This window comes from Amblyomma mixtum, chromosome 8 (genome assembly GCF_055824585.1).
Source record: "Amblyomma mixtum isolate Tamu chromosome 8, ASM5582458v1, whole genome shotgun sequence".
Lineage (NCBI taxonomy): Eukaryota > Metazoa > Arthropoda > Arachnida > Ixodida > Ixodidae > Amblyomma > Amblyomma mixtum.
Window position 1 is genome coordinate 127,966,568 of NC_143019.1, and position 22,710 is coordinate 127,989,277.

The window sequence follows — 22,710 nt, forward strand, 5'->3', positions numbered from 1 at the left end:
GATGTATGTCTGCATTTTTTACTGTATCTTTTCTTCCTTCTTTTTGTTTTTGCTTGCCTTCGTTGTATTTTATATCTTTCTCTTCACCTTTTTCCACGTTCAGGAATTGTACATCATGTCAATTCGCCTCCCCCTTATGTAATGCCCTCGGGCCCTTAAGGAGAAAATAAATGGAATGAAAATAGCGCAGCCATGTATTCCCCCATGCATGTAACCACGGCCACGTCTTGGCGCTCTGCACCCCAAACCTAGCCGTTAATTATGTACTGCACTCCCTATTAAGCGCGGCTTTCAGTGATAGTGTAACCAGAAGTGGTTAATAAGCACTGCGGAGAATTCCCAAAGTCCACTTGTCGTTTAGTCTGTTGACGGAGTTTTCACGTCATTCCCTTCAAGATATTATTTTTATGCACATTTAGTATGCACGTTTCCTTATGGAAACGTGCCGTACTATATTTGCATCACACCCGAGCGAAAGTGCTTTGGATCTAGTCACAATTGATCATGAAAGGTCCAACTTTGTTACCAATTTAACACTGTACAAAGAATTATCATTAAAATGAACATATAATTGATTTCCACAAGAGGTTTGGCAGTGAAGCACGCGGAAAAACAGACTAGGAAAAAGCTACTACACTCTGACAGGCACGGTGGAGATAATAGATTGGTAGTTAGGTCAGGTGTGGGCTAATTATTGGCACTGTAATGTGGAAACTCGCACAGTTAGCGTGGACGGGCACAGTCCTTGTCCCAGCGGTGCCGCTCAGCAGGCCAGCGTTCGCAAGCGCAAAACCCGAACTTCGTCGGCTTCGCCTATCTTCTTCCTCGCCTTCGTCGGCGCTAGCTGCTGGGGCATCGAACTCCAACTCTCTTCCTTACAGCACATTGTTTTTCTTTCAAGCTTCATTATTTATTTATGATCAACCAAGTGAATTTATAGGCTTTTTCTTAGCTTTACGATCTGTGGTGGGCCTTTGCAAATGTCTGAATATTCTTGGAAAAGCTCAGGTAAAAAACCTGAGAAGTTATCATAAAAGCCAGCAAGAAATGACCTAATTAGGATGTGTTATTTTGCCCTGCATTTCACTCCAGCTGAGATATTTGAAATCTAAGTGCACGTTTGAAATCAGCATTCTGTGTTATATCTGCGTGGTAAGTTTCAGCAAGATGTGTTGACAAATAAAAAAAAAAAGATGGTTGATTTGCGTAGTCAGGCCAAATGTTGATTAGGTGCGCTAGCGATTCTGTTTTTCCTTCGGTTCTGGTGTTCAGACCCAGTGTTCCAGTGATAATGGGTTAATGTCCATATATATGCGGAATTGGTGGCAGTAATGTTTTCGCCATTGGTGATGCTCTTCCACCTCCGTTATTCCTTGCATGGCTGCCTAGAAGGATGGGGGTGGTTCTTGTTGACACCATTTATTTATTTATTTATTTTATTTATTGAACCTTACAGGCCTCAACGGGCATTGTGTAAAGGGGGTAACAATATCAGAAAGGATTTCAGTTACGAGGCAAACACTGGGTGTATCAGTTTCAAAACAGAACAGAAAACAGAAGAACTAACAGAAATCTACATTGTACCTACACAGCGCAATACTTAGAGGTGCATACATACATATACACACAGAAACATAACGCTAACATGGTAACACATGTACGTTGTACCAAATAACACATGTACATTGTGCTAGCAGTACAAGTTTAAGACATGTTCACGGAACGATGCAGGGTTAGATAGCGATGCAGTTGCATCAGGGAGGTCATTCCAGAATTAAATGGCACGAGGAAGTGCAGATGAATTGAACGTTTTTGTACGGCCGAAGATGCAAGACAAACTAAGATGATTATGGAAGCGTTGAGACGTGCGCAGTGGATTGGATTGATGCACTGTGTTTGCGAGCTCATCAGGCAATATATGCATTACCCTCAGATGTTCCATCGATGTTGGGAAACAGCCAGAAGTCTGCTGGTTTGAGGTCCAAGCAGGCCAGGCATGCCGTGTGAAGTCTGGACAGATCAGGAGGTGAAAGTTACGGAGGATGTCGTACGAAAAGATTTCAGCTTCAAAGGCTGCTTCCTCCTTACATCGTTGTTGCGCTTGATGTGGGTATTTGCAAAGGGGAGGGTCCCGTGGGCCTTGCCTTTTGCACATTGCCCTTTCTCGCTGTCCCAGGCAGCTGTGCGTGCTGCTCAACGCGGAGGACATCTACCGGTCCCTGTCGGACATCCTGCTGGGCCGGGACAACCTGCGCTTTGCGGCGCACATGGTGCAGACGCTCAACACCATCCTCCTGACCTCCACCGAGCTGTTTGAGTTGCGCAACCAGCTCAAGGACCTCAACACCAAGGTGGGCTCCGTGCAGTTGCGTGTGGCAGTGCATTCGCCGTGACATTGCATGACAGTGAGCACGATGGCAAAACACTGGTCAGAGAGCCACAGGGGTCGTTTCACTCTCCTCATGACAAGAGATGCATGCAGTGGTTATTTGTGCTGGCCTCAGTTGTGCCTTTGTTGTTGGGCATTGCTACGGGCAATGGTGAACTTTAGCTCTCTTTAAAGGGCCTCTGTCCAGGTGTGGACATTACAAACTAATGAGCGCTGTGTGCAGATAGGGCAATTGTAATCGTCTTTACAAAACATTACAGCCATGCATGCTACGGCATCCCTCATAGCCTCTGTCGCTTTGGGACGTTAGACCCTCATAAACCAATAAAACCATGCTGTGAAAGGCGGTGCAAAATAAAATGAAAGACCACTCATGCTTTCTCTCAGCGTAGTAATTCTCTCTTCTTCTGCCACTTTTTGAGAACAGGTGCATGTGGACTGTTCCCTGTTCATTAAGGGGGGACCCTGGTCTTTGAAAGAACATTTTTATTAATGAAGTCACAGTTATGAAATTTCCAGGCCACATGTAGTTTTGTGCGCTGATTCTGGATATGTCATTTAATTTCGTGTAAAACAATTCCTTGAGCACTTGTGCAATTTTTATGCAAGTATTTTGGGAAAAGTTTTGCAGAAAATTTGCTGCAGGAAACTCGCTGAAATGCATGCCATTGGGTTCTCTTGACACCAAGGAATGCAATAAGGGTAAAATTATCATCCTGGCTATCATAGAACTTGAGTTATAGAGTTTTGAAGTTGTCGCTTCAGAAATGAGAAGAAAAGTGTGTATTCCTGTTTGTGAAGTGGCAGCTTCAGTACCCTGTAACTCAAGTTCTATGATAGCCAGGATGATAATTTCACCCTTATTGCATTCCTTGGTGTCAAGAGAGCCCAATGGCATGCATTTCAGCAAGTTTCCTGCAGCAAATTTTCTTATATGCTCTCTCCAAAAGACTTGCATAAAAATTGCATAAGTGCTCAAGGAATTGTTTTACACAAAATTAAATGACATATTTAGAATCAGCACACAAAAATACATATTCCCTGAAGATTTCGTAACTGTGACTTCATTAATAAAAATTTTTTTTTCAAGACCAGTGTCCCCCCTTAAGGAGAAATTCTGAGCGCGTGCCGTTGTGGAAGCCGTTGCCTGAACCATGTGCTGTGCTGTGCAGGAAAGCTGTGAGCTGTTCTGCTGCCTGTACCGGTCGTGGTGCCACAACCCGGTGGCCACCATCTCCCTCTGCCTGCTCACCCAGAACTACGAGCACACCTGCGCCCTGCTCCACGTCTTGTATCCACCCACAGCACTGGCACTGAAGAGGAATCTGAACTCGTCTTTTTATCACTGGAACTCGATTTACACGTTCCCAGCATTGTTACAAGCGTCAATTTATTGCCCTGTGCAGCTGATTTCCCTAATTTAAATCCGATTAAACGTCCAAGCTCCCGCCTTCTTTTTTTTGAATTCCCCGCATACAGTGGGAGGAGTCGACCAACCTTTCACCCAGTCCCGTGGCGGCTTGCCACTCTGCCATCGGCGGAGTGATACGTAGTGATTGAATAATGGAATTGAGTGGGTGTGTTGGTTTTCCATCTTAGTGATCCACGTAGTGATTGGCGAAAGCAAAAGAGTCCACGCGTATTTTTACTTCCGTGGGCCTAATTTACAGATGTGTAGTCTCTGACTGGATCTATTTATTCATGGAAACCTAAAAGAAACAAAATAAAAGCAAAAGCAAAGCCGCCACGTTACTGCCTGAAAGGCATTCTATGCATTGGTCGACTCCTCCACCGTTTTCAGGGAATTAAAAAGAAAAAAGGGCTAGAGCCAGATGTTAATCCGATTTAATTAGGCAAATTGGCCGCACAGGGCAATAAATCAAAGTTTCTAAGAATGCTCGGAACATGTAGATCGAGTTTTATGTGGTAAAAAGACGAGTTCAGATTCCTCTTCAGCGCACCTTTAAATGCTTTAAACTCAAGACTAACGGGGGAAAAGGGTCTTAAAAGTTTTATTGTTTATCTAGTCATCATTGTGAAATATTCAGAGAACATGTATTTTTATGTGCTGGTTCCGAGTGTGCAATTTCACTTTTTTGCAAATACCATAAAAACCCATGTATAAGACGAGGTTTTTTTCCCAGATTTTAGCATGTCAAATTTCCGCCTCGCATTATGTGCAGATCCATACAATTTTTGGTCAAAATCTGCAGTTCTCTGGTTTCGCTATTATCGAGTGCGGTTAAAACCATGGTTCAAGTGAGAGGAGGCGCTATCTAGCTGTGGCATAGGTCGGTAGTTTCGATTTCTACGCCAGGTCACCATGCTGACCTGCTGACCTCGCAGCGACCAGGACAATCATGCGCCAACTTGACCAATTCCCTACTCGGTTTTATTTATTTATCTTGTCTCACTGGAAAGGTTAATTTGGCTACTTGGTTAATTAAGCAATTAACAAAGGTACCAGCTTCCATGGTATGGGTACCACGAAAGCAGTCCATGGCTGCTTTTTAAAAGGGAAGCAATCCGAGCTGCCAAAAGCATTGGCACTGCATCAAACGCTGCTACATGGTCTGGATGAGGTAGGGAGAGGCTGCAGTTACTACAGTCGGACACTACTCTCTCCAGCCTTGCTGTGCAGTTGGATGGCAGACGCTTGCTCTAGCATTCCCGAGGAGCTCACCGGTTGCAATTTCAAGAAATGTGAGATATCAAATGCGCTATACAGTACCGAAGACGTGTTTTTGTGAAAAGATATCTCTGACAAAAAGCTTTTCGGAAGACAGTGCGCCTGACGACGGCGATCACTAAAGCATCGACTACGGACTCTTCCGAAGCGTAAGCTCCTGTGCGCCTGCTCGGACGCCTGAACCGGTCTGCACATGCTCGCTGTGCAGGACACGAGTAGGCGCAAGCGCAGCGCCTGATCTGTTTCTTCCAGTTATTTCGCGCCCGCGATACATGTCGTGTCTGGTGGGCTGGTGTACACAAATAATAGACAGTTTTAGCTGAGCGTTTTTACGGCCAGCGGGGCGGAGCGGGCGAGCGGATACACCAGCAGAGAGGCGACCGAGAAAGAGTTTTAGCCGGGCAGATCGCCCGTCTTCTCGAGCGGAGTAGAGTCGCTTGCTCTGCTGCTCCACCCATCGGTCACAATTCGAGTTAGAGTGAAAAGAATATCAATTAAGGCTTCTTAATGCGCGGGAACTGTTTAGTAAAGGTAGATTCTCTGTTTTTAGTTAAATATTTGGTAAGTGTTGCGTTTTAGATGTACATAAGAGCAGTGTGTTAAACAAAATATGTTCGCCAGTGCTAGCCAAGTCAAGCTGAAGTCGAGCCCGCATGATCTTACGCACGCTCGCGCGCTGCCTATCGCTCCGCTGGAGAGGGCTTCCCAGCGGGCGTAAGCTTCGCTCTGTAAAAACGCTGGCCGGCCCAGCGACGTGCGCATGAGCGTTGGTGTCTGCACTCGTCTGCTCCTCTCCGCTGGCCGTAAAACTACTCAGCTAAAACTGTCTAATAGGAGGACGTTAAGCTTTCGCGACTTGTGCAACGTCTTCGAACTCACTGCCTTACTGGCATTATACAGGGGTGAACTTTTCTTTTTCTGTTTTTGCTATCCCCAAATTACACCTCGTATTATATGTGGGTCTGTATTATATACAGGTCCATATTATACGGGGTTTTTTGAGGTAAGTCCTTGCACATTTAAGTAATATGTTGAGTAAATGTTTTGTCGAGAGCTTTCGAGAAATTTTCCTGAGAGAACTTGTCAAAATGCCCGCAGGTGGTTTCTCTTCACTGCAAGGAATGCAGTAAGGGTAAAATTAACCATCCACTCATAGAAGTCGAGTTTTAGTGTTTTGAAATTGTCACTTCAAAAGAGGAATACAAACTTTTCTTCCCTGGTGCTTGGATTAAATGGAGTGAGAAAATCTTAGGAATATTAAGTTTGTATTTGACAAACGCTCCCATCTTTGCCCGCTTTTAAGATTTTTGCCGCACTGTGGTATAGGAACTGTTATTTTGTATGCTGTGGAGATGAAGATTTTGCTTCCGCAAGTTTGCTGGGCTTTGAAGGTGTTTGTCTGGAGAAAAATTAGGAGAGGAAGCACTAGTTCGATTTTTGTACACGTTGCGAGTCGATTTTGTGAATTAAGCTTTGATTGCTGAGGCATGTCATAATAAAAGAATGCAGCTGCGGATTTCGGAATCACAGTGTTGGAGAAAAATGCTCCTCTCATGTCCACTTTGTTCCTGAGCGTACAGTCCTCGCAAGTGTTTGCAGCTTGTTCTGATTGAGAGTGTTTTCTGATTCTAGTTGGGCAGAAATAAGTACACTTGTTCAGGGGGATTTCATGGCTCCCAAGATGCACCTGTTCTCCTTAGCTGCCCTTCGTATCACAGCAGCGATTTGGAGGTCACCGTGGATTTCCTCACTGAGATCGACAAGCTGGTGCAGCTGATTGAATCACCCATCTTCACCTGTGAGTCACACACACTGCTATTTTGCTCACGTGTGTGTTGTTGTCGTCGTCGTTTGTGTCTGTGTGTTGTTGTCATTGTTTGTGTCTGTTGTTTGTGTGTGTTTTTGTTGTTGTTGTGTGCGTGTTGTTCTCGTTCTCATTGTTGTTTGTGTGTGTGTGTTGTCATTTGTGTGTGTGTGCGCGCTTGTGTGTGTTGTCGTTGTCGTTGTTTGTGTGTGTGTGTGTTTGTGTTGATGATGTGGTGTGTTGTCGTTGTCGTCGTTTGTGTGTGTGTGTTTGTGTTGTTGTCGTATGTGTGTGTGTTTATGTTATTGTTGTTGTTTGTGTGTGTGTGTTGTGTGAGAGAGAGAGAGTGGGTGCTTGAAATGGCAAGGCAGTAATGTGGACACCCTTCTGGAACTGAAATCCTACTCTCGGTCTCCTAATGTGGGCTTAGTCCTGAGACCATCTTTACGGACCCTTCGTTTTCGCATTGCTACTCCTGCAAATGTACTGCTTTTTGATTTGCACGAGTGCCTATCTTCAGTCAAATTGCAGGAATGGAATCGAGGTTTCAGCTCTACAGTAAAAGCTCCTTAATTTGAACTTCAAGGGACCGGAAAAAATGTTCGAATTATCCGAAAGTTTGAATTATCGAATGACCCAGAAAAAAACATTAGCGACGATCATGGTACCCTCTTGGAAAAATTTGAGTGCTTCTTGATCTTGCGATATATTGGGCCAGAAAACTTGCACAACACTTAAGATACCATTAAGTGTACACCGCGGAGCATTGCCACTTTGTCGCGCAAGGCCTCTAAACCATTGGACTCGTCGAACTCCTCAATGGTGCAGAGTAGCGCAATGCAACCCTGCGCAATGCAACCCGGGTACCAGATACAGTGATTTGTTGCTTCGTTTCACCAATTAAACAGTCACTGGCAGCTTAGCTTACAGGTGCATGATGATGTGCACGTTTGTCTCATGTGTTCCTTATACTGTGGCTGTAGAGATGTGCTTTGATCCGCTGTGTTGAATTTTTTTTTCTTGCATTTGGAACTTGCAAGAAATGCATAATTATGTTTTAAAATGGACAAGAAGTTCACCATGCCTGACTGCAGTAGCAGCTACGCAACCTGCAAGACACGTCGCTCTTCAGCACTCCCAAAGATGGAACTCGCTTGGGAGCGTAGCGAAAGGCCTTTCTTCGTACCAGCCGTATTCTCATGAAAATTAGTGTGAAAAGCATTTCGACAGCATTTACGTCAGCCAAAGCACTTTTGAAAACATGCTGCTAAGCCTGACTCGTAAAACCTCACCATCGATGAAATTTTTGTATTGCATTTCATGAGCTGAGAACAAAGTGGATCCGACAACATATCTTCTAAATTCCTGTGTTACAATATGACAACTCGGCAAACAGCAAAGATCTGTCAGCAGCAAGTTACACGATTTAGGAGAGCTCACAAAGCTGGCAGCCGAGGCGTCAAATGTGAAAGACGGTCTTGTTTCAAACAGCCAGCCATCGAGTGCTTGAATGAGGGCCCATCTCCCGCGGTTTCTACGACTATGAGGCTTGAAATTTTCAGCAGCGCGTGGTAACGCAAAACTTCACAGCTGCAGGGTAGCTTTTGGTAAACCTAGGGCATCAAGGATGTGTGTGCGCCGATAGTTGATACAGCCCAAGCTTGCCACAGTGTATGCATGCTTCCACCGAAGAAACCAAGCATACGCGGGGCTGATTGTGTTTCTGTGCTTTTCTGTTTCTGAAGTTTTGCTTTAAGCATTCAAGCACACGGATGCTGTTTCCTTAAACTAGATCAGTGACCTTCTCATAATATTTACCATTATACTTTTCTTAAGATAAAAAATAAGAAATAGCAACTACAAAGTTTGTTCTGGCTATCACATCACGTATACAATTAAAAAATCGATTAACATACCCTTTAGTTCGTGTCATACCACGAGACATGTGACAGCTGGAACAAAGCACAGGTTGCACGTCGGAAGCTTTGTAGGCTTTTTCTGGTGCTCACACACCCCTCTGAATGCAATACACAGCGCTTACTTCAGTGTTTTCAATAAATGCCATTATATTAACAGTGTTTCTCCTAAATTTCCGGAGCCCTCCACTACGGTGTCTCCCATAGCCTTAGTCGCTTTGGGACATTAAACCCCATAAACCAACCAACCTAAATTTCAAAGTTGCACTCGAATGCAGCTATGCACTGAGAAGGCATCTGCTAGCACCATCTAGTGGTCACTTGTGTGGCCTCAAGTGTAACTATGGCCCAGAATGTGGGCAGAGATACAAGGAGATGTCCCTCTGACCAAGAAGAGTGCTTTCAAGCAGTGTATCGAAATCAAGCGCCCGTGCCAGGCACGCTCACAGAAGCAAAACGAGTGACAAAAAAAGGCCCCCGGTACTGATGCTTCCCGTTGCGTCCGCGCCATGCATAAAAGCCGCACTAACTTGCCGCGTCGTTGGATCGCCTCTTTCTTTCACTGTGGTCCTAAGCGTGATGGCTATCTATAAAATCATCACACAACAGCTGGCGTAAACTGAATGCGGTCCCTCTCGCCTGCCTGCTCTACACTCTCCTCCTCTACTTTCCACCTTAAGCTGTCGCGATGGCTCAGTGGTTATGGTGCTCAGCTACCGTGCCGAAAGACACGGGTTCGATCCCAGCCATGGCGGCCGAATTTCGATGGAGGCAACTAGAGGCCCGTGTACTGTGCGATGTCAGTGCACGTTAAAGAACCCCAGGTGGTCGATACTTCCGGAGCCCTCCACTACGGCATCTCTCATAGCCTGAGCTGCTTTGGTACTTTAAGGGGGGACGAGGGTCTTAAGACTAACTTCTTTATTTATGGCTAGAATCTCATGAAATTTTGCACACAGATGCGTTTTTCTCTTCTGATTCCAAATATGTAATCATAATTGAGCTGGTGGTCTTAGATCTTAAAAAGTCTAGAATGTAATTAGGTAATTTCTTATGCAGCTTTAATGAACTTTCTTATTGCATTTTGTTGCTTTTATTTGCATGAATTGGTAGCCAGAGAGTTCCCATACCCAATGACATTCTTCGTTTTTCTCTAAAGGCATGTCATCCTGATATACTGTGTCGAGAGTAAAAGGTCGCAATATTCGACACTGCAACTCGTTAAGCTATTGTAAATTTCTGTTTATACATGGCCTAAACAAAGAAAGTAAGAATGTCATTGGGTATGGGAACCCTCTGGCTATCAATTCATGTAATTAAAAGCAACAAAATGCATTGAGAAAGTTCATTAAAGTTGCGTAAGAGATTACCTAACTACACTCTAGAACTTAAGATAACTTTTGATCTGAGACCACCAGCTCAATTATGACTGCATTTTTGAAATCAGAAGAGAAAAACACATCTGTGTGCAAAATTTCATCAGATTCTAGGCACAATTAAAAAGGTCAGTTTTAAGACCCTCGTCCCCCCTTAAACCTTCATAAATCATAAACCACGAACTTTCCACCTTACGGTTCTGCTTTTCTCTGTTCCACCCCTACTGCCTTTTCCGCCTTTTCATTGTCACCCTCTCTGTTATCGGCCAACTGTCATCCTTCGCCATGCTCTTCACTTTGGTACAGCTCTGCCGGTGCACTCCGCGCTTTGCTTTGCAGTAGTACTACCGGTTACGCCGACAACGACGCCTACATGCAAGCCATGAACAGGCGCCTAAGGGCTGCGCTCAGAGACTGTTAAGAACTGCTTTCATAGTGCTAAATTTATTTGTTCAGAGACTAGACAATGGGTGCCTGCTATTGAGACAAGAATGGTGATGCGATTACTGATTTTCGTATTTCTATGAATGCTTTATTGCGAGCATGCTGTCGGTAGCATCGAATCAGAACTGCTCAAAAATAGTAAGGGCCCTCGCATTCTTCGTGGTACAGCTACCGCGTCACACCACTTACAAGTGGAACCGTTGCGTGTAAGGAGGTTTCACTGCATGAACTTCAAACGGTGAGTGATTAGCGCACAGTTTCAGTGCAGTGGAGAAACCTAACCGCACAGGTGTAAGTGAAGGAAATGTTCAACGGCGGCAAAGTAGGCAGAAGAAAAAAAAGGAGGAGGGAAGAAAGCACTAGCAACGCGTCAATCAGTGTCCGAAACGGTGCTCCGCTGAGTTCAGTTGGATGGCTGCCGCAAAGCTCAGAAAAGTGAAACCGAAACTATGCAGTTGGACTGTTCTCGTAGACGGAACCATCTGTTGGTTGTGACGTCTGCCGTTGCACACCATTGTCACAAATGTGCGGGCTGCGAGCGACTGCAGGGTGGAATTTAGGTTTTGAGTAGGACTATTTCAACGATCTCTTGTGGCGCCAGTCATACCTGGATGTGACCTCCCTGCGGGTGCTGGCTAGAATTTTAACCGATGCGAGACGCGTAGCATCCGAATTAACGTGTGTACGACGCCATAAGACATAGCTGGGCATTTGCTGGGAGCGAGCCTGCACTTCTAATTACCTGAATTTACAAATTAACGACGACTGAATTAACGAGCTTTTACTGTATTTGTGCAGTCCTGTTGCAGTGAGGAGCATGCGACTCCTAGACATGGAGAATTATCTGTGGTCTGACACTGCCCTCCATACCTTGCTTTTCCCACTGAGTGCTGTTCATTTCATTTGCTCGGAGTTTGGTTCTCTATGTCGTGGTCATCATCATGAGCATCATCATCAGCCCGACAACGCCCACTGCAGGGCAAAGGCCTCTCCCATGTCTCCCGATTAACCCTGTCCTTCGCCAGTTGCGGCCACTATATCCCCGCAAATTTCTTAATGTCATCCAGTCACCTGACTTTCTGCCGCCCCCTACTACGTTTGCCTTTTCTTGGAATCCACTCCATTACCCTTAAGGGCCAGCGGTTATCTTGCCTTCGCACTACATGCCCTGCCCAAGCCCACTTCTTCCTCTTGATTTCGACTAGGATGCCATTAACCCGCGTTTGTTCTCTCACCCACTCCGCCCTCTTCCGATCTTTTAACGGTACACCTATCATTTTTCTTTCCGTAACTCGCTGTGTTGTCCTTAACTTAAGCTGAACCCTCTTTGTTAGCCTCCATGTTTCTGCCCCATAGGAGAGTACCAGTAACATACAGCTGTTGTAGACTTTTCTCTTGAGGGATATGTGATGGTGCCTCAGGCTGATTCCATGTCATGTGCGAATATGTTCTTCAGATGGCTCAGTTGCCTGGTGCCTTTTCTGCCATGCGGTGTGGTCTTAGTCTGGTAGAGTTTCAAGTCCGCTGAACTGCACCCAAGCTGAGCTCTCCGGTTGTCGTCATTTCAGACCTTCGTCTTCAGCTGCTGGACAGCCCCCAGCAGTCGTTCCTGGTCAAGTCCCTGTACGGCCTGCTTATGCTGCTGCCCCAGAGCGAGGCCTTCCACACGCTGCGCACGCGCCTCGCCTGCCTGCCACACCCGTCCCTGCAGCAGATGGACACCGCAAACGCCGCACCCCGGAGGTCCGTCTTCACCTGACCAGGTCTTAAAGGGGGACGAGGGACTTAAAGCTAACTTTTTGTTTATGGTTAGAATCTCATGAAATTTTGCACACAGATGCGTTTTTCTCTTCTGATTCCAAATATGTAATTATAACTGAGCTAGTGGTCTTAGATCAAAAGGTATCTTACAAAGACTAGAGTGTAATTAGGTAATTTCTTTCCCAGCTTTAATGAATTTTCTCATTGCATTTCTTTGAATTGATAGCCAGGGAGTTCCCGTACCCAATGACATTCTTACCTTTTTTTCCTAGGCCACATATATATAGCAATTTACAATTAGCTTAACTAGTTGCAGTGTCAAATACTGAGAGCTTTTACTCTCCACATAGTATATCATGATCACCTGTCTCTAGAGAAAAACGAAGAATGTCAGTGGCTATAGGAGATCCCTGGCTATGAATTCCTGTAAATAATAGCAACAAAATTTATTAAAGCTGCATAAGAAATTAGCTAATTATGCTCTAGTCCTTGTGAGATAACTTTTGATCTACGACTGCCAGCTCAATTATGGTTACATTTTTTTGGAATCTGGAGAGAAAAATGCATCTGTGTGCAATATTTCTTGTGATTCTAGCCATAAATAAGATAGTTTCAAGACCCTCATCACCCCCTTAATTGTAGTTACCGCACAGAGAGACAGCCATACGGGTGGTGCAAAGGAAAGCTGCACGGCTTTCTCGATACTGGGTGGTCAGCAAGAAATTTGCACGCAGGATTACTGTATATTAACCATGGCAGGAAGGCAGCACAGTGAGCTAGGAACCAACATGTGTTTATGATAGCCTAACCAAGATCAAGAAAATATTCCTCCTCTGCTCCTGAGGATGAAGATTCTTTTTAATGCCACCATTTCACTCAAGGACGTCTGAAGGTCATTCAGGAGGTTGTTCAAGGTCATTACTCTAAATTTTGTGGAAATTGTAAATGGTATGAAAATTTGGCACGTACTGCATGAACGCGCTTACCGAATGATTTCTAACTGCATAAGGTTGATCCGCAAGACTCTGGGTGTCATGAACATCTGCGTTTTCAGAATGCTACATTTGGAGTTACTGCACAGGCTCCCTATGGGAGACTGTGTGCTAGCTAACTCTAGCTGACCGTGCACCTCATGTGTTCAGTTTCAGTTTTGTGTGGATTAAAAAAAACACCAGATTTCCTTGCAGTGCAGGGCTTTAGCTGGTGACTTTTTCTTTGTTTCAAAAACGGATATCGCATCATCTTGTCCACAACTTCGAATTCCCTGTCTGCACTGACCAGCAGACCGTGTTAATTTAAATGTTGAGTGCTGAATCTTAGTTGTTTACCTACAAATACTTATAGTTTCTTAAGTTATTGACGTCCACCACAGCTTAGCAAAATGGGTACTTCTGACTGACTACTACCAGATCGCCTTTCTATTTCGACCAGTCTATTTTTAGGAATTTTTGAAAGTGCTCACTGAAACACCTGTCATACTTTTTTATCTTTCTTTCTTTTGTTGCTTAGATATTTACCTAAAGTCTGCCTTAACCCTTTCACTGTCACGGACGTACCGGTACGTTTTCATGCTTCCCCCCCACAGTGTCACTGACGTACCGGTACGTTCTCTATCGTGCGTTCAAAATTTCGCGCTTGAGCGCAAAGCTGACGCTCTTGGACTAGCTGCGCCATCTGTTGAATCTTTCTACAAGTTCGTATTTTCGCCCCTTACTGTTTTGCTATGTGTATTGAAGAGTACGGAGCGACTGCCATCCCACCCCTCCCTCTTTGCTGAGTGGCGCGGTCGCTCCGCGTTCACCGGATCATGACGCGCGCGTGTGGTTGTGGGTCCAAGGGTTGTTCTGTCATCTGCCGCTGTTTTGCAGGTTTTTATTTTTCTTCTGTCGTGTGAGCTACGGCGCTTCAAGTTCAAGGGCGCGCACCGTTGCCACTGCCAGAGTCAAAGAGACTGACACATGACTCGATCGCTGCTTTCGCTCTCTCGTCGCACCCTCGCTTGCGGCTGGCAGCAGCAAAAGCAAAGCCCCTCAACTTTGTTTTATCCTTTTTCCATCTCCCTCTCTCATCTTTATTACACAGCGTCCCATTTCTCTCCGTTTTGCGGGCCACTGAAAGCACACCCCCGGTGCGCGCGGTTACTTTCGGATATGGCTGACCGCGCGGGACCTTCCTCTGCGCATTGGAGGGGTGGCTCTTCAGATTCTAAATACGAGCCGAGCTCGGATTCAGACTCTGACAGCGTCTCATCCGAGGAAGAGGCGAGTTCCGCATCGTCAGATTCTGACGTTGAAACGGCGGGACCATCATCCCGGAAGCGTGCGACACTGGGGGTGCGTCACGGGCAGAAACACCCGACAGCGAAAGGGTTAAATAACTGACGTCCGTCGCAGCTTAGGAAAATGGCCGCGTCTGGCCGACAACTATCACACTTTCTTTCTATTTCGACCACTCTATTCTAGGAATTATTGAAAGCCCGCACTGGAACACCTGTTATACTGTCCTATCTCTTTCTTTCTTTTTTGTTGCTTAGACATTTGCCTAACGTCTGCCTTAACGTTGTTAATGTGCCCTTAACGTGTGCCCCTTGTAACTTTGGCCATGCACAGGACAGCGGAGGACAGCATGGCGGCCCTGCGCAAGTCGGAGATTGACTTTGAGGCCCTCCTCAGTCACTTCCAGACGGTGCAGGACTCGCACAAGAAGGCCCGGCCAGCTGCCAGGCTGAGTACGTGACTGCTGCTCCACCCACCGTGGCTTACCGGCCAACTTGGCACAGGCTGCACTCACCTATGGGGGGCAGGAACGTGGAGGCTAACAAAGAGCGTTCAGCTTAAGTTAAGAACAACGCAGCGGACTATGGAAAGGAAAATGATAGGTGTAACGTTAAGGGATGGGAAGAGGGCGGGGAGGGTGAGGGAACAAATGCGGGTTAATGACATCCTAGTTGAAATCAAGAGGAAGAAGTGGGCTTGGGGAGGGCATGTAATGCGAAGGCAAGATAACCGCTGGTCCTTAAGGTGGTGGTAAAAACGTTTATTTCCTCTGAAAAGAGGGAGTTACATGGAGGTTGCTCTGGAGTCAGGCTTAGTGCCCTTCCCCTCACAAACACTAGGTGGAGTCCCTAGTACGGGACCCCAGTGGCTTCCGCTGCCGCCATAGCTCGTTCGACCATCGCCTTTTGGGCTTTCAGGTCGCAACAGGCGAGTAGGGTCGCCTCCCAGTCCTCTCGGGTGGGGTTTGGGTTTGGAGTAAAAGCAGGGTTGGAGGGGCACGCCCACACCATGTGGTAGAGGTCCGAGGACCTCTCCCCACAGTGCGGGCACTCCCCGGAGAAGGCAGGGTCAAAGTGCTTTAGCGAGGCCGGGCACATCATGGTGTTCGTGACAAGGCGGAGGAACAGGCGTTCTTCCGCTCTCGTTAATCCTTTACACGGGTGGGGGTACAGTTTATGTCTGTCTTGGTATAACTGCGTTATTTCCCTGTAAGTGTAGGTCGGCGTGGCTTCCGCTACTTCTTCAGAGGAGGCGGGGGACGAGGTTGCCCGGTTAGAGAGCGCGCGGGCGGCTGCATCTGCTGCCTCGTTTCCTCCTAGCCCCGAGTGGGCCGGAGCCCAGACTATGAAGCGGTGGGATGGACCTCCTACGTACGAGCTGTTTTGCAGTAGCCGGTAGGCCAGGTACGGGACCCAGCCCTGTTGGACGTTCCGACACGCCCCTCGCGAGTCGGTTATGATTGTCTTGGAATCGGAGTGTGTTGCCGCTAACGCGATGGCGACTTCCTCTGCTTGAGTTACGTTTCGGGCTTTGAAGGTGAGCCCGTTCACCGTTTTGGACTCGTGAATCACCGCCGCCGTGTACCACCCGCCTTGGTGTGGGCCGGATGCGTCCACGTAGTATACCCCGGGTTTCCTTCCGTAGTGGTGAGCTAAGGCCTCTGCCCTGGCCCTGCGTCTACCCTCGTGGTCGTCCCTGGACATCTTAATTGGGAGTGGTCTTACGTGCAGGGCGTAACGCCACTCCTGAGGGAGTCTTACTCTCTCCTCGGTTAGAGTCGTGTGTTCTATGTGCAGACGGGCTAAAAGGCGGCGTCCCGACGGCGTCTGCGATAATCGCGTGTATTGACCTGTGAGGTGGGCTTCTCTAAGTTCATCGAAGGAGTTCGTCATACCCAGACCTTGGAGTCTCAGGTTAGATGTGGTTATCGGGAGGTCGAGGGCCTTCTTCGCCATTTTGCGTATTATCACCTCGATGATGTTCTGGTCGTGTTTGTTGAGGCGGAGATAGGGGGTCGAGTACAGGATTCTGCTTGTTACAAAGGCATTGGCCAGCCGCAAGGCGTCTTTGCTTCGCAATCCCCCTTTCTTGTTCGAGACTCTGCGGACCATTCGGCCCACCTGATCTCCCACCTTCTTTAGTTTGTCGAGCGTGGTCGTCGCCAGCCTACGCTGGTGGATGAAAAGACCTAGGACTCTAATTTCTCTTCTTTCGGGTATCGGTTCCGATCCAAGTCTCAATTCTATCTTGTTTGTGCATTTTTTGTTGGGGCGAATGTGCACGAATTCGGATTTTTGAGGGGAGCAATGAAGGCCACATCTTTTCGCGTACTCGTTCACCGCGGTGGCCGCCTCCTGCAGGCTGGCCTCCATTTCTCCGAGAGAGCCCTGCGTGGTCCAAATGGAGATGTCGTCTGCGTACAGCGCGTGCTGCAAACCCGGGACTTTCTCCAGGTGGACCGGCAGGTTCTTCATTGCCAAGTTGAAAAGCAGGGGGGATAGCACCGCTCCCTGTGGCGTCCCTCTCGTGCCTAATAGAAAGGGGCCGTGTTCCGCGTTCTGGATCCTCACGTAGGCCTGTCTGTCCGTGAGGAAGCGTTTTATGTACTCGAAAGCGTTCTTGCCGCATCCCGTCTCTGATAGGTGTGTGAGGATCGCCTCGTGTGTCACATTATCGAAGGCTCCCTTCAGATCTAGGGCCAGCACTATCTTATCCCCGTTCGGATGTTCGATCGGGTTTAGTACCTCCCTGCTGAGCTGCAGCAGGATGTCCTGAGCCGATTTATTTGGTCTGAAGCCGTACATCGAGTCGGCGAAGACTCGCTTGTTTTCTAGGTACTCAGATAGTCTATCTCTGACCATAGCTTCCATCAGTTTGCCCACGCACGAGGTGAGAGAAATAGGTCTGAGGTTATCCGTATCTATGGCCTTGCCCGCCTTGGGGATGAAAGTTATCAGCGCCGTCTTCCACTCCGTGGGAAGTGGAGCTGCGCCCATCCAAACCGAATTAAAGTGTTCTAGGAGGGATTCGTATGCGCGGTCCGGCAGATTGGCTAGGAGTTTTACCGAGATCCCGTCCCTTCCTGGCGCGGTCCCGCATTTCATCCTCGATAGAGCGGCCTTGAGTTCGTATATTTTGAAAGGTTCGTCCAGCTCAGCATTTTGGGCTCCACTGTATATGTAAGCTTCTCTCCTTGGATCTTGGGTCGTGCTCAGGTACTGGTCCCGAAGCTTCAGTGCGAGCTGGGCCGTATTTCCTTGAAATACATGTACCGCTCTCTGCAGGTGCTTCTGCGTCTCGGTGCGCGTCTGGTTTGGATCTATGAGCGCCCGGAAGAGGCGCCACGTGTTTTTGCTAGACATCTGCCTAGCGGCCGCGTTGCACCTATCTACCCAGTTCGCGTCCGCGAGTTGCGCCGCGTACTCCGCCGCTTCTTTAGTGATTGCAGCTATCCGAGCTCTTAGCTTTCGGTTATGCTTCTGTCTACGCCATCTTTTGACCATGCTGCGTCTGGCTGCCCAGAGGTGGAGGAGGTGGGTATCCACGTCCGTCACCGCCTCTGAGAGCTTTACCTGCGTCTCCGTCGAACGCAGGTTGATCAGCAGCTGTTTTGTCCAGGCTTGATATCCCTGCTCCTGGATGGAGCTTACCTCGTATTCCTTTCGAAATTTCGTCCAGTCCGGCAGCATAGTGTGCCCCGTAGGCCTGGTAAGGGGTTTCGTACGGATCGTTATGGTGATCAGGCAGTGGTCACTACCGAGAGTTTCCTCCGTATTCGTCCACTCCACTCGCCTCGCGTTTTTCGTGAAGGTTAAGTCGGGACACGTGTCCCTCTGCACCGAGTTCCCTATCCGCATGGGGCACGCCAGGTCAGGGTGTAGGTTTAGACCTAACGCGGACGCCGCCTCCGCTAGCTTCCGTCCTCGTATGTCTTCTCGATGATAGCCCCATGAGGGACTCTGCGCGTTGAAATCTCCCATTACTAGTAGCGGGTCTCGTCCCGCTTCCCTGATAGCTCTGCTCAGGAGTGTGGAGAAGGTTACGTTTTTTGCTTTAGGTGGGCAGTACACGTTCAGGATGTGTAGCGGTGAATCCTCCTTCTTCAGTGGCAGAAGAGTCACCATCACGTGCGAAAAGCTGGTGGGGGGGCGCTACCAGCGCGCGTAGCGAGCGGACGCATGGGACATCGGCTCCGGCGATTTTCGACCGTGGCGGCGGACCAACGCGTTGGTCCTTAAGGGTAACGGAGTGGCTTTCAAGAGAAGGCAAGCGTAGCAGGGGGCAGCAGAAAGATAGGTGGGCGGACGAGATTACGAAGTTTGCGGCAATATTTTGGCCACAAATGGGGAAGGGCGGGTCTAATTGGAGAGCCATGGGAGAGGCCTTTGCCCTGCAGTGGGCGTAGTCAGGCTGATGATGGTGATCATGATGATGACCACCACATAGAGAACCAAACTTCGAGCAAATGAACAGCACTCAGTGGGAGAAGCGAGGTATGGAGGGCAGTCTCAGGCCACGCATAATTCTCCATGTCTAGGAGTCGTGTGTTCCTCACTGCAACAGGACTGCACAGATACGGTACAAGCTCGTTAATGCAATCCTCGTTAATCTGGAAAGGTGGGCGGATGAGATTAAGAAGTTTGTGGGGATGCGGTGACCGCAATTGACGAAGGACAGGGTTAGTTGGAGACACATGGGAGAGGCCTTTGCCCTGCAGTAGGCGTAGTCAGGCTGATGATGGTGATCATGATGATGACCACCACATAGAGAACCAAACTTCGAGCAAATGAACAGCACTCAGTGGGAGAAGCGAGGTATGGAGGGCAGTCTCAGACCACACATAATTCTCCATGTCTAGGAGTCGTGTGTTCCTCACTGCAACAGGACTGCACAGATACGGTACAAGCTCGTTAATGCAATCCTCGTTAATCTGGAAAGGTGGGCGGATGACATTAAGAAGTTTGTGGGGATGCGGTGACCGCAATTGGCAAAGGACAGGGTTAATTGGAGAGACATGGGAGAGGCCTTTGCCCTGCAGTGGGCGTAGTCAGGCTGATGATGGTGATCATGATGATGACCACCACATAGAGAACCAAACTTCGAGCAAATGAACAGCACTCAGTGGGAGAAGCGAGGTATGGAGGGCAGTCTCAGACCACACATAATTCTCGCATGTCTAGGAGTCGTGTGTTCCTCACTGCAACAGGACTGCACAGATACGGTACAAGCTCGTTAATGCAATCCTCGTTAATCTGGAAAGGTGGGCGGATGAGATGTTATCTTCAGAACATATATACTGTTTACTCTGCAGCTGATATATACCTCACAGCATAAGATTTTGACATTTAAACATGTATAGCCCATGTACTGTATTCTAGAAATTGTGGTCATTTTAAACTGCAACTACATTTTTTGTGGGTATAGTATGTTAATGAGATTCCACTGTGAATCAAACTTGGTTTGTATTGACACCAAGTCCTTGTTGGTGCCACGTGCATTTGAATGACTGGAAACCCCTTTTATTTACACCCTTCAAGGGCATGAAGAAAAAGTGTAATGACATTCAACTATGACTAGACAATCACTGGTCAGCATTTGCAAGGTGGAAATAACTGTACCCTGTTTGTGCCTAGACTATATTTGAAAGATTGTAACATGTGTTGGATTCTACTTTGTTCAATTTTAGATAACTCACACTTCTGGTAATTCAAGCCAGAACCTATGGCGGCAAGGAGTTTGAATTAATGTGAGTTGAACGTAGTTTTGTTCTCACAACAATCCCTCTCCCCAACTTGAAATCAACCGAGGACACCCTCTGTCTCTGAAGCATGCCAAGGTGTCTAGCTCGCTGAAGTAAGCCATTTGCAGTTATGACCCCTTTGGGCCATTCTGTGTTTGATGTTAACTTTATTGTACCATGTGTTACATTTGCATATTGAAGTAAAAAAGGCAGCATGTGTTCTTATCTCTTTTCATTGCACTGAAATTTTTTGTGACGGGTTTTCAGTGCTGGAGGGGCGGATCACGAAAAGTAATTCTGCGTGCCTTTAGCTCACCTTGCATCAAACTGGTGTCCATGATTGTGGTGGAGGCCAGCATTTGTCACCTAGCTCTGGCTGTGAGAGTCAGTGAACGGCGAGTTTATGTGGAAAGTGTGGCAATGTATACCGGCAAAATATTTCGGGTACTTCCAGGCTGTACGTGACACTTACCTGTCATGGTCCCTGCTCATTTTTATTCAGTGCACGACTTCTCATAACCTGTCAGTAAATTGATTGAGAGAAAAGTATACAACAGCTGTGTCTTACTGGTACTCACCTATGGGGCAGAAACGTGGAGGCTAACAAAGAGGGTTCAGCTTAAGTTAAGGACAACGCAGCGAGCTGTGGAAAGGAAAATGATAGGTGTAACGTTAAGAGACCGGAAGCGGGCGGAGTAGGTGAGAGAACAAACGCGGGTTAATGACATCCTATTCAAAATCAAGAGGAAGAAGTGGGCTTGGGCAGGGCATGTAGTGCGAAGGCAAGATAACCGCTGGTGCTTAGGGGTAACGGAGTGGATTCCAAGAGAAGGCAGGCATAGCAGGGGACGGCAGAAAGTTAGGTGGGCGGATGAGATTAGGAATTTTGTGGGGATATGGTGGCCGCAATTGGCAAAGGACAGGGTTAATTGGAGGGATATGGGAGAGGCCTGTGCCCTGCAGTGGGCGTAGTCAGGCTGATGATGATGATGAAATTGATGGGTGGCAGTACATGTTAGTAACTATCTGTGTGGTGTAGCATTGGCTACCCCATGGTAGTAGCAGTGATATAAACCTTGGCTGTGGTCACGTCTTGACCGGTTGCCTTGAGTCAGACATGTATTTTAATCCGTTGAGAACTGAATTTTGAACAGATAGGTGCACTTAAAGTAGCATGGACAAAGTGAGGAAGTTGAAGCCATATGAGTAGTCTTAGCGCTGATTTTCATCATTGTACAGGCTGTGACTGTGTCGCCTCTGTATATAGTTGTACAGTTATATATAGTTGTATATAGTTGTATACAGGGTGTTTCACCTAAGACTTTCTGCAATTTTTAAAAATAAGCTATTTGAATTAGATGAGCACTTTTTCTGGCATAGCATTGTCAGTGATGTAGTACATCATAATGCTGCTAAGACGTGCTAACTAGCAGGCTTGTTAACCAATATTTAATAGTTAACTTTTAAACTATTACCGTTGGGCTCCTTAATTATTGAGAGGCATGTAGCCCACCGTAAGTGATGTCCATATCCGTTTTTAGAATTTCGAGAACACGATTATCCTCGGCGCTGTGGCCCAACAAATTTCGCCTACATCACGCCAAAATACATGCGGTTTGAGAAGCTTGCAGGCAAAGCAACCTCTCCAGTGAACCTAACTCGTCGAGATAGCCAAAACTTGTTGGGCCACAGCGCCGAGGATAATTGCGTTCTCGAAATTCTAAAAACGGATATGGATATTACTTACGGTGGGCTACGTGCCTCTCAATAATTAAGGAGCCCAATTGTAATAGTTTAAAAGTTAACTATTAAATATTGGTTAACAAGCCTGCTAGTTAGCACGTCTTAGCTGCATTATGATGTACTACATCACTGACAATGCTATGCCAGAAAAAGCGCTCATCTAATTCAAATAGCTTATTTCTAAAAATTGCATAAAGTCTTAGGTGAAACACCCTGTATAGTGCTACAGCTGTGTATAGTTGTACAGTAGATTATATAGTTGTACAGTTATGTATAGTTGTATAAGTTGTACAGTAGATTCCTGTAAGGGGGGCACGGTAAGATGAATTGTCGGATGAGATGAACATGGGTTTTGGTTGGTTGCTCATAGGACTCAATGTAAAGAGAAAAAAACACTTGTGACTAACTGTTTCGCATGTCCGTCGGTGAAGATGAACTTTTGCGGCGATCACGAATTAAGATGACCCTGTGCAGCAGCACTTGTAGGGCATCCGCATAGCATGGTCAGGGAAAGAAAAAAAATTATGCAAAATACTTTGGCACAAGAAAGCGCACCTCCGCAAGATGGCATC

General features: G+C 47.0%; 2 protein-coding genes across 4 annotated transcripts in view; one reads left to right on the plus strand and one right to left on the minus strand.

Annotated features, from left to right (window-relative positions):
- The window catches only part of LOC149334289 (protein VAC14 homolog), a 69,652-nt gene that overhangs the window by 40,942 nt on the left and 6,000 nt on the right, over nt 1-22,710 (plus strand). Inside the window, exons 12-17 of one of the 3 annotated variants that reach the window (XM_089555109.1) lie at nt 2,177-2,351; nt 3,562-3,680; nt 6,797-6,876; nt 12,187-12,361; nt 14,989-15,107; nt 20,342-20,401. In XM_089555109.1, coding sequence (XP_089411235.1) covers nt 2,177-2,351; nt 3,562-3,680; nt 6,797-6,876; nt 12,187-12,361; nt 14,989-15,107; nt 20,342-20,361 — 688 coding nt within the window. In that variant the 3' untranslated portion in view covers nt 20,362-20,401. The remainder of the gene's footprint in view (nt 1-2,176; nt 2,352-3,561; nt 3,681-6,796; nt 6,877-12,186; nt 12,362-14,988; nt 15,108-20,341; nt 20,402-22,710) is intronic. The other 2 variants (XM_089555108.1, XM_089555107.1) reach the window with 2 other exon arrangements.
- On the minus strand, nt 15,401-18,504 carry LOC149334290 (uncharacterized). The gene has a single exon (XM_089555106.1). It carries the CDS (start codon nt 18,342-18,344, stop codon nt 15,504-15,506), a length of 2,841 nt encoding a protein of 946 aa, XP_089411232.1. The 5' UTR covers nt 18,345-18,504; the 3' UTR covers nt 15,401-15,503.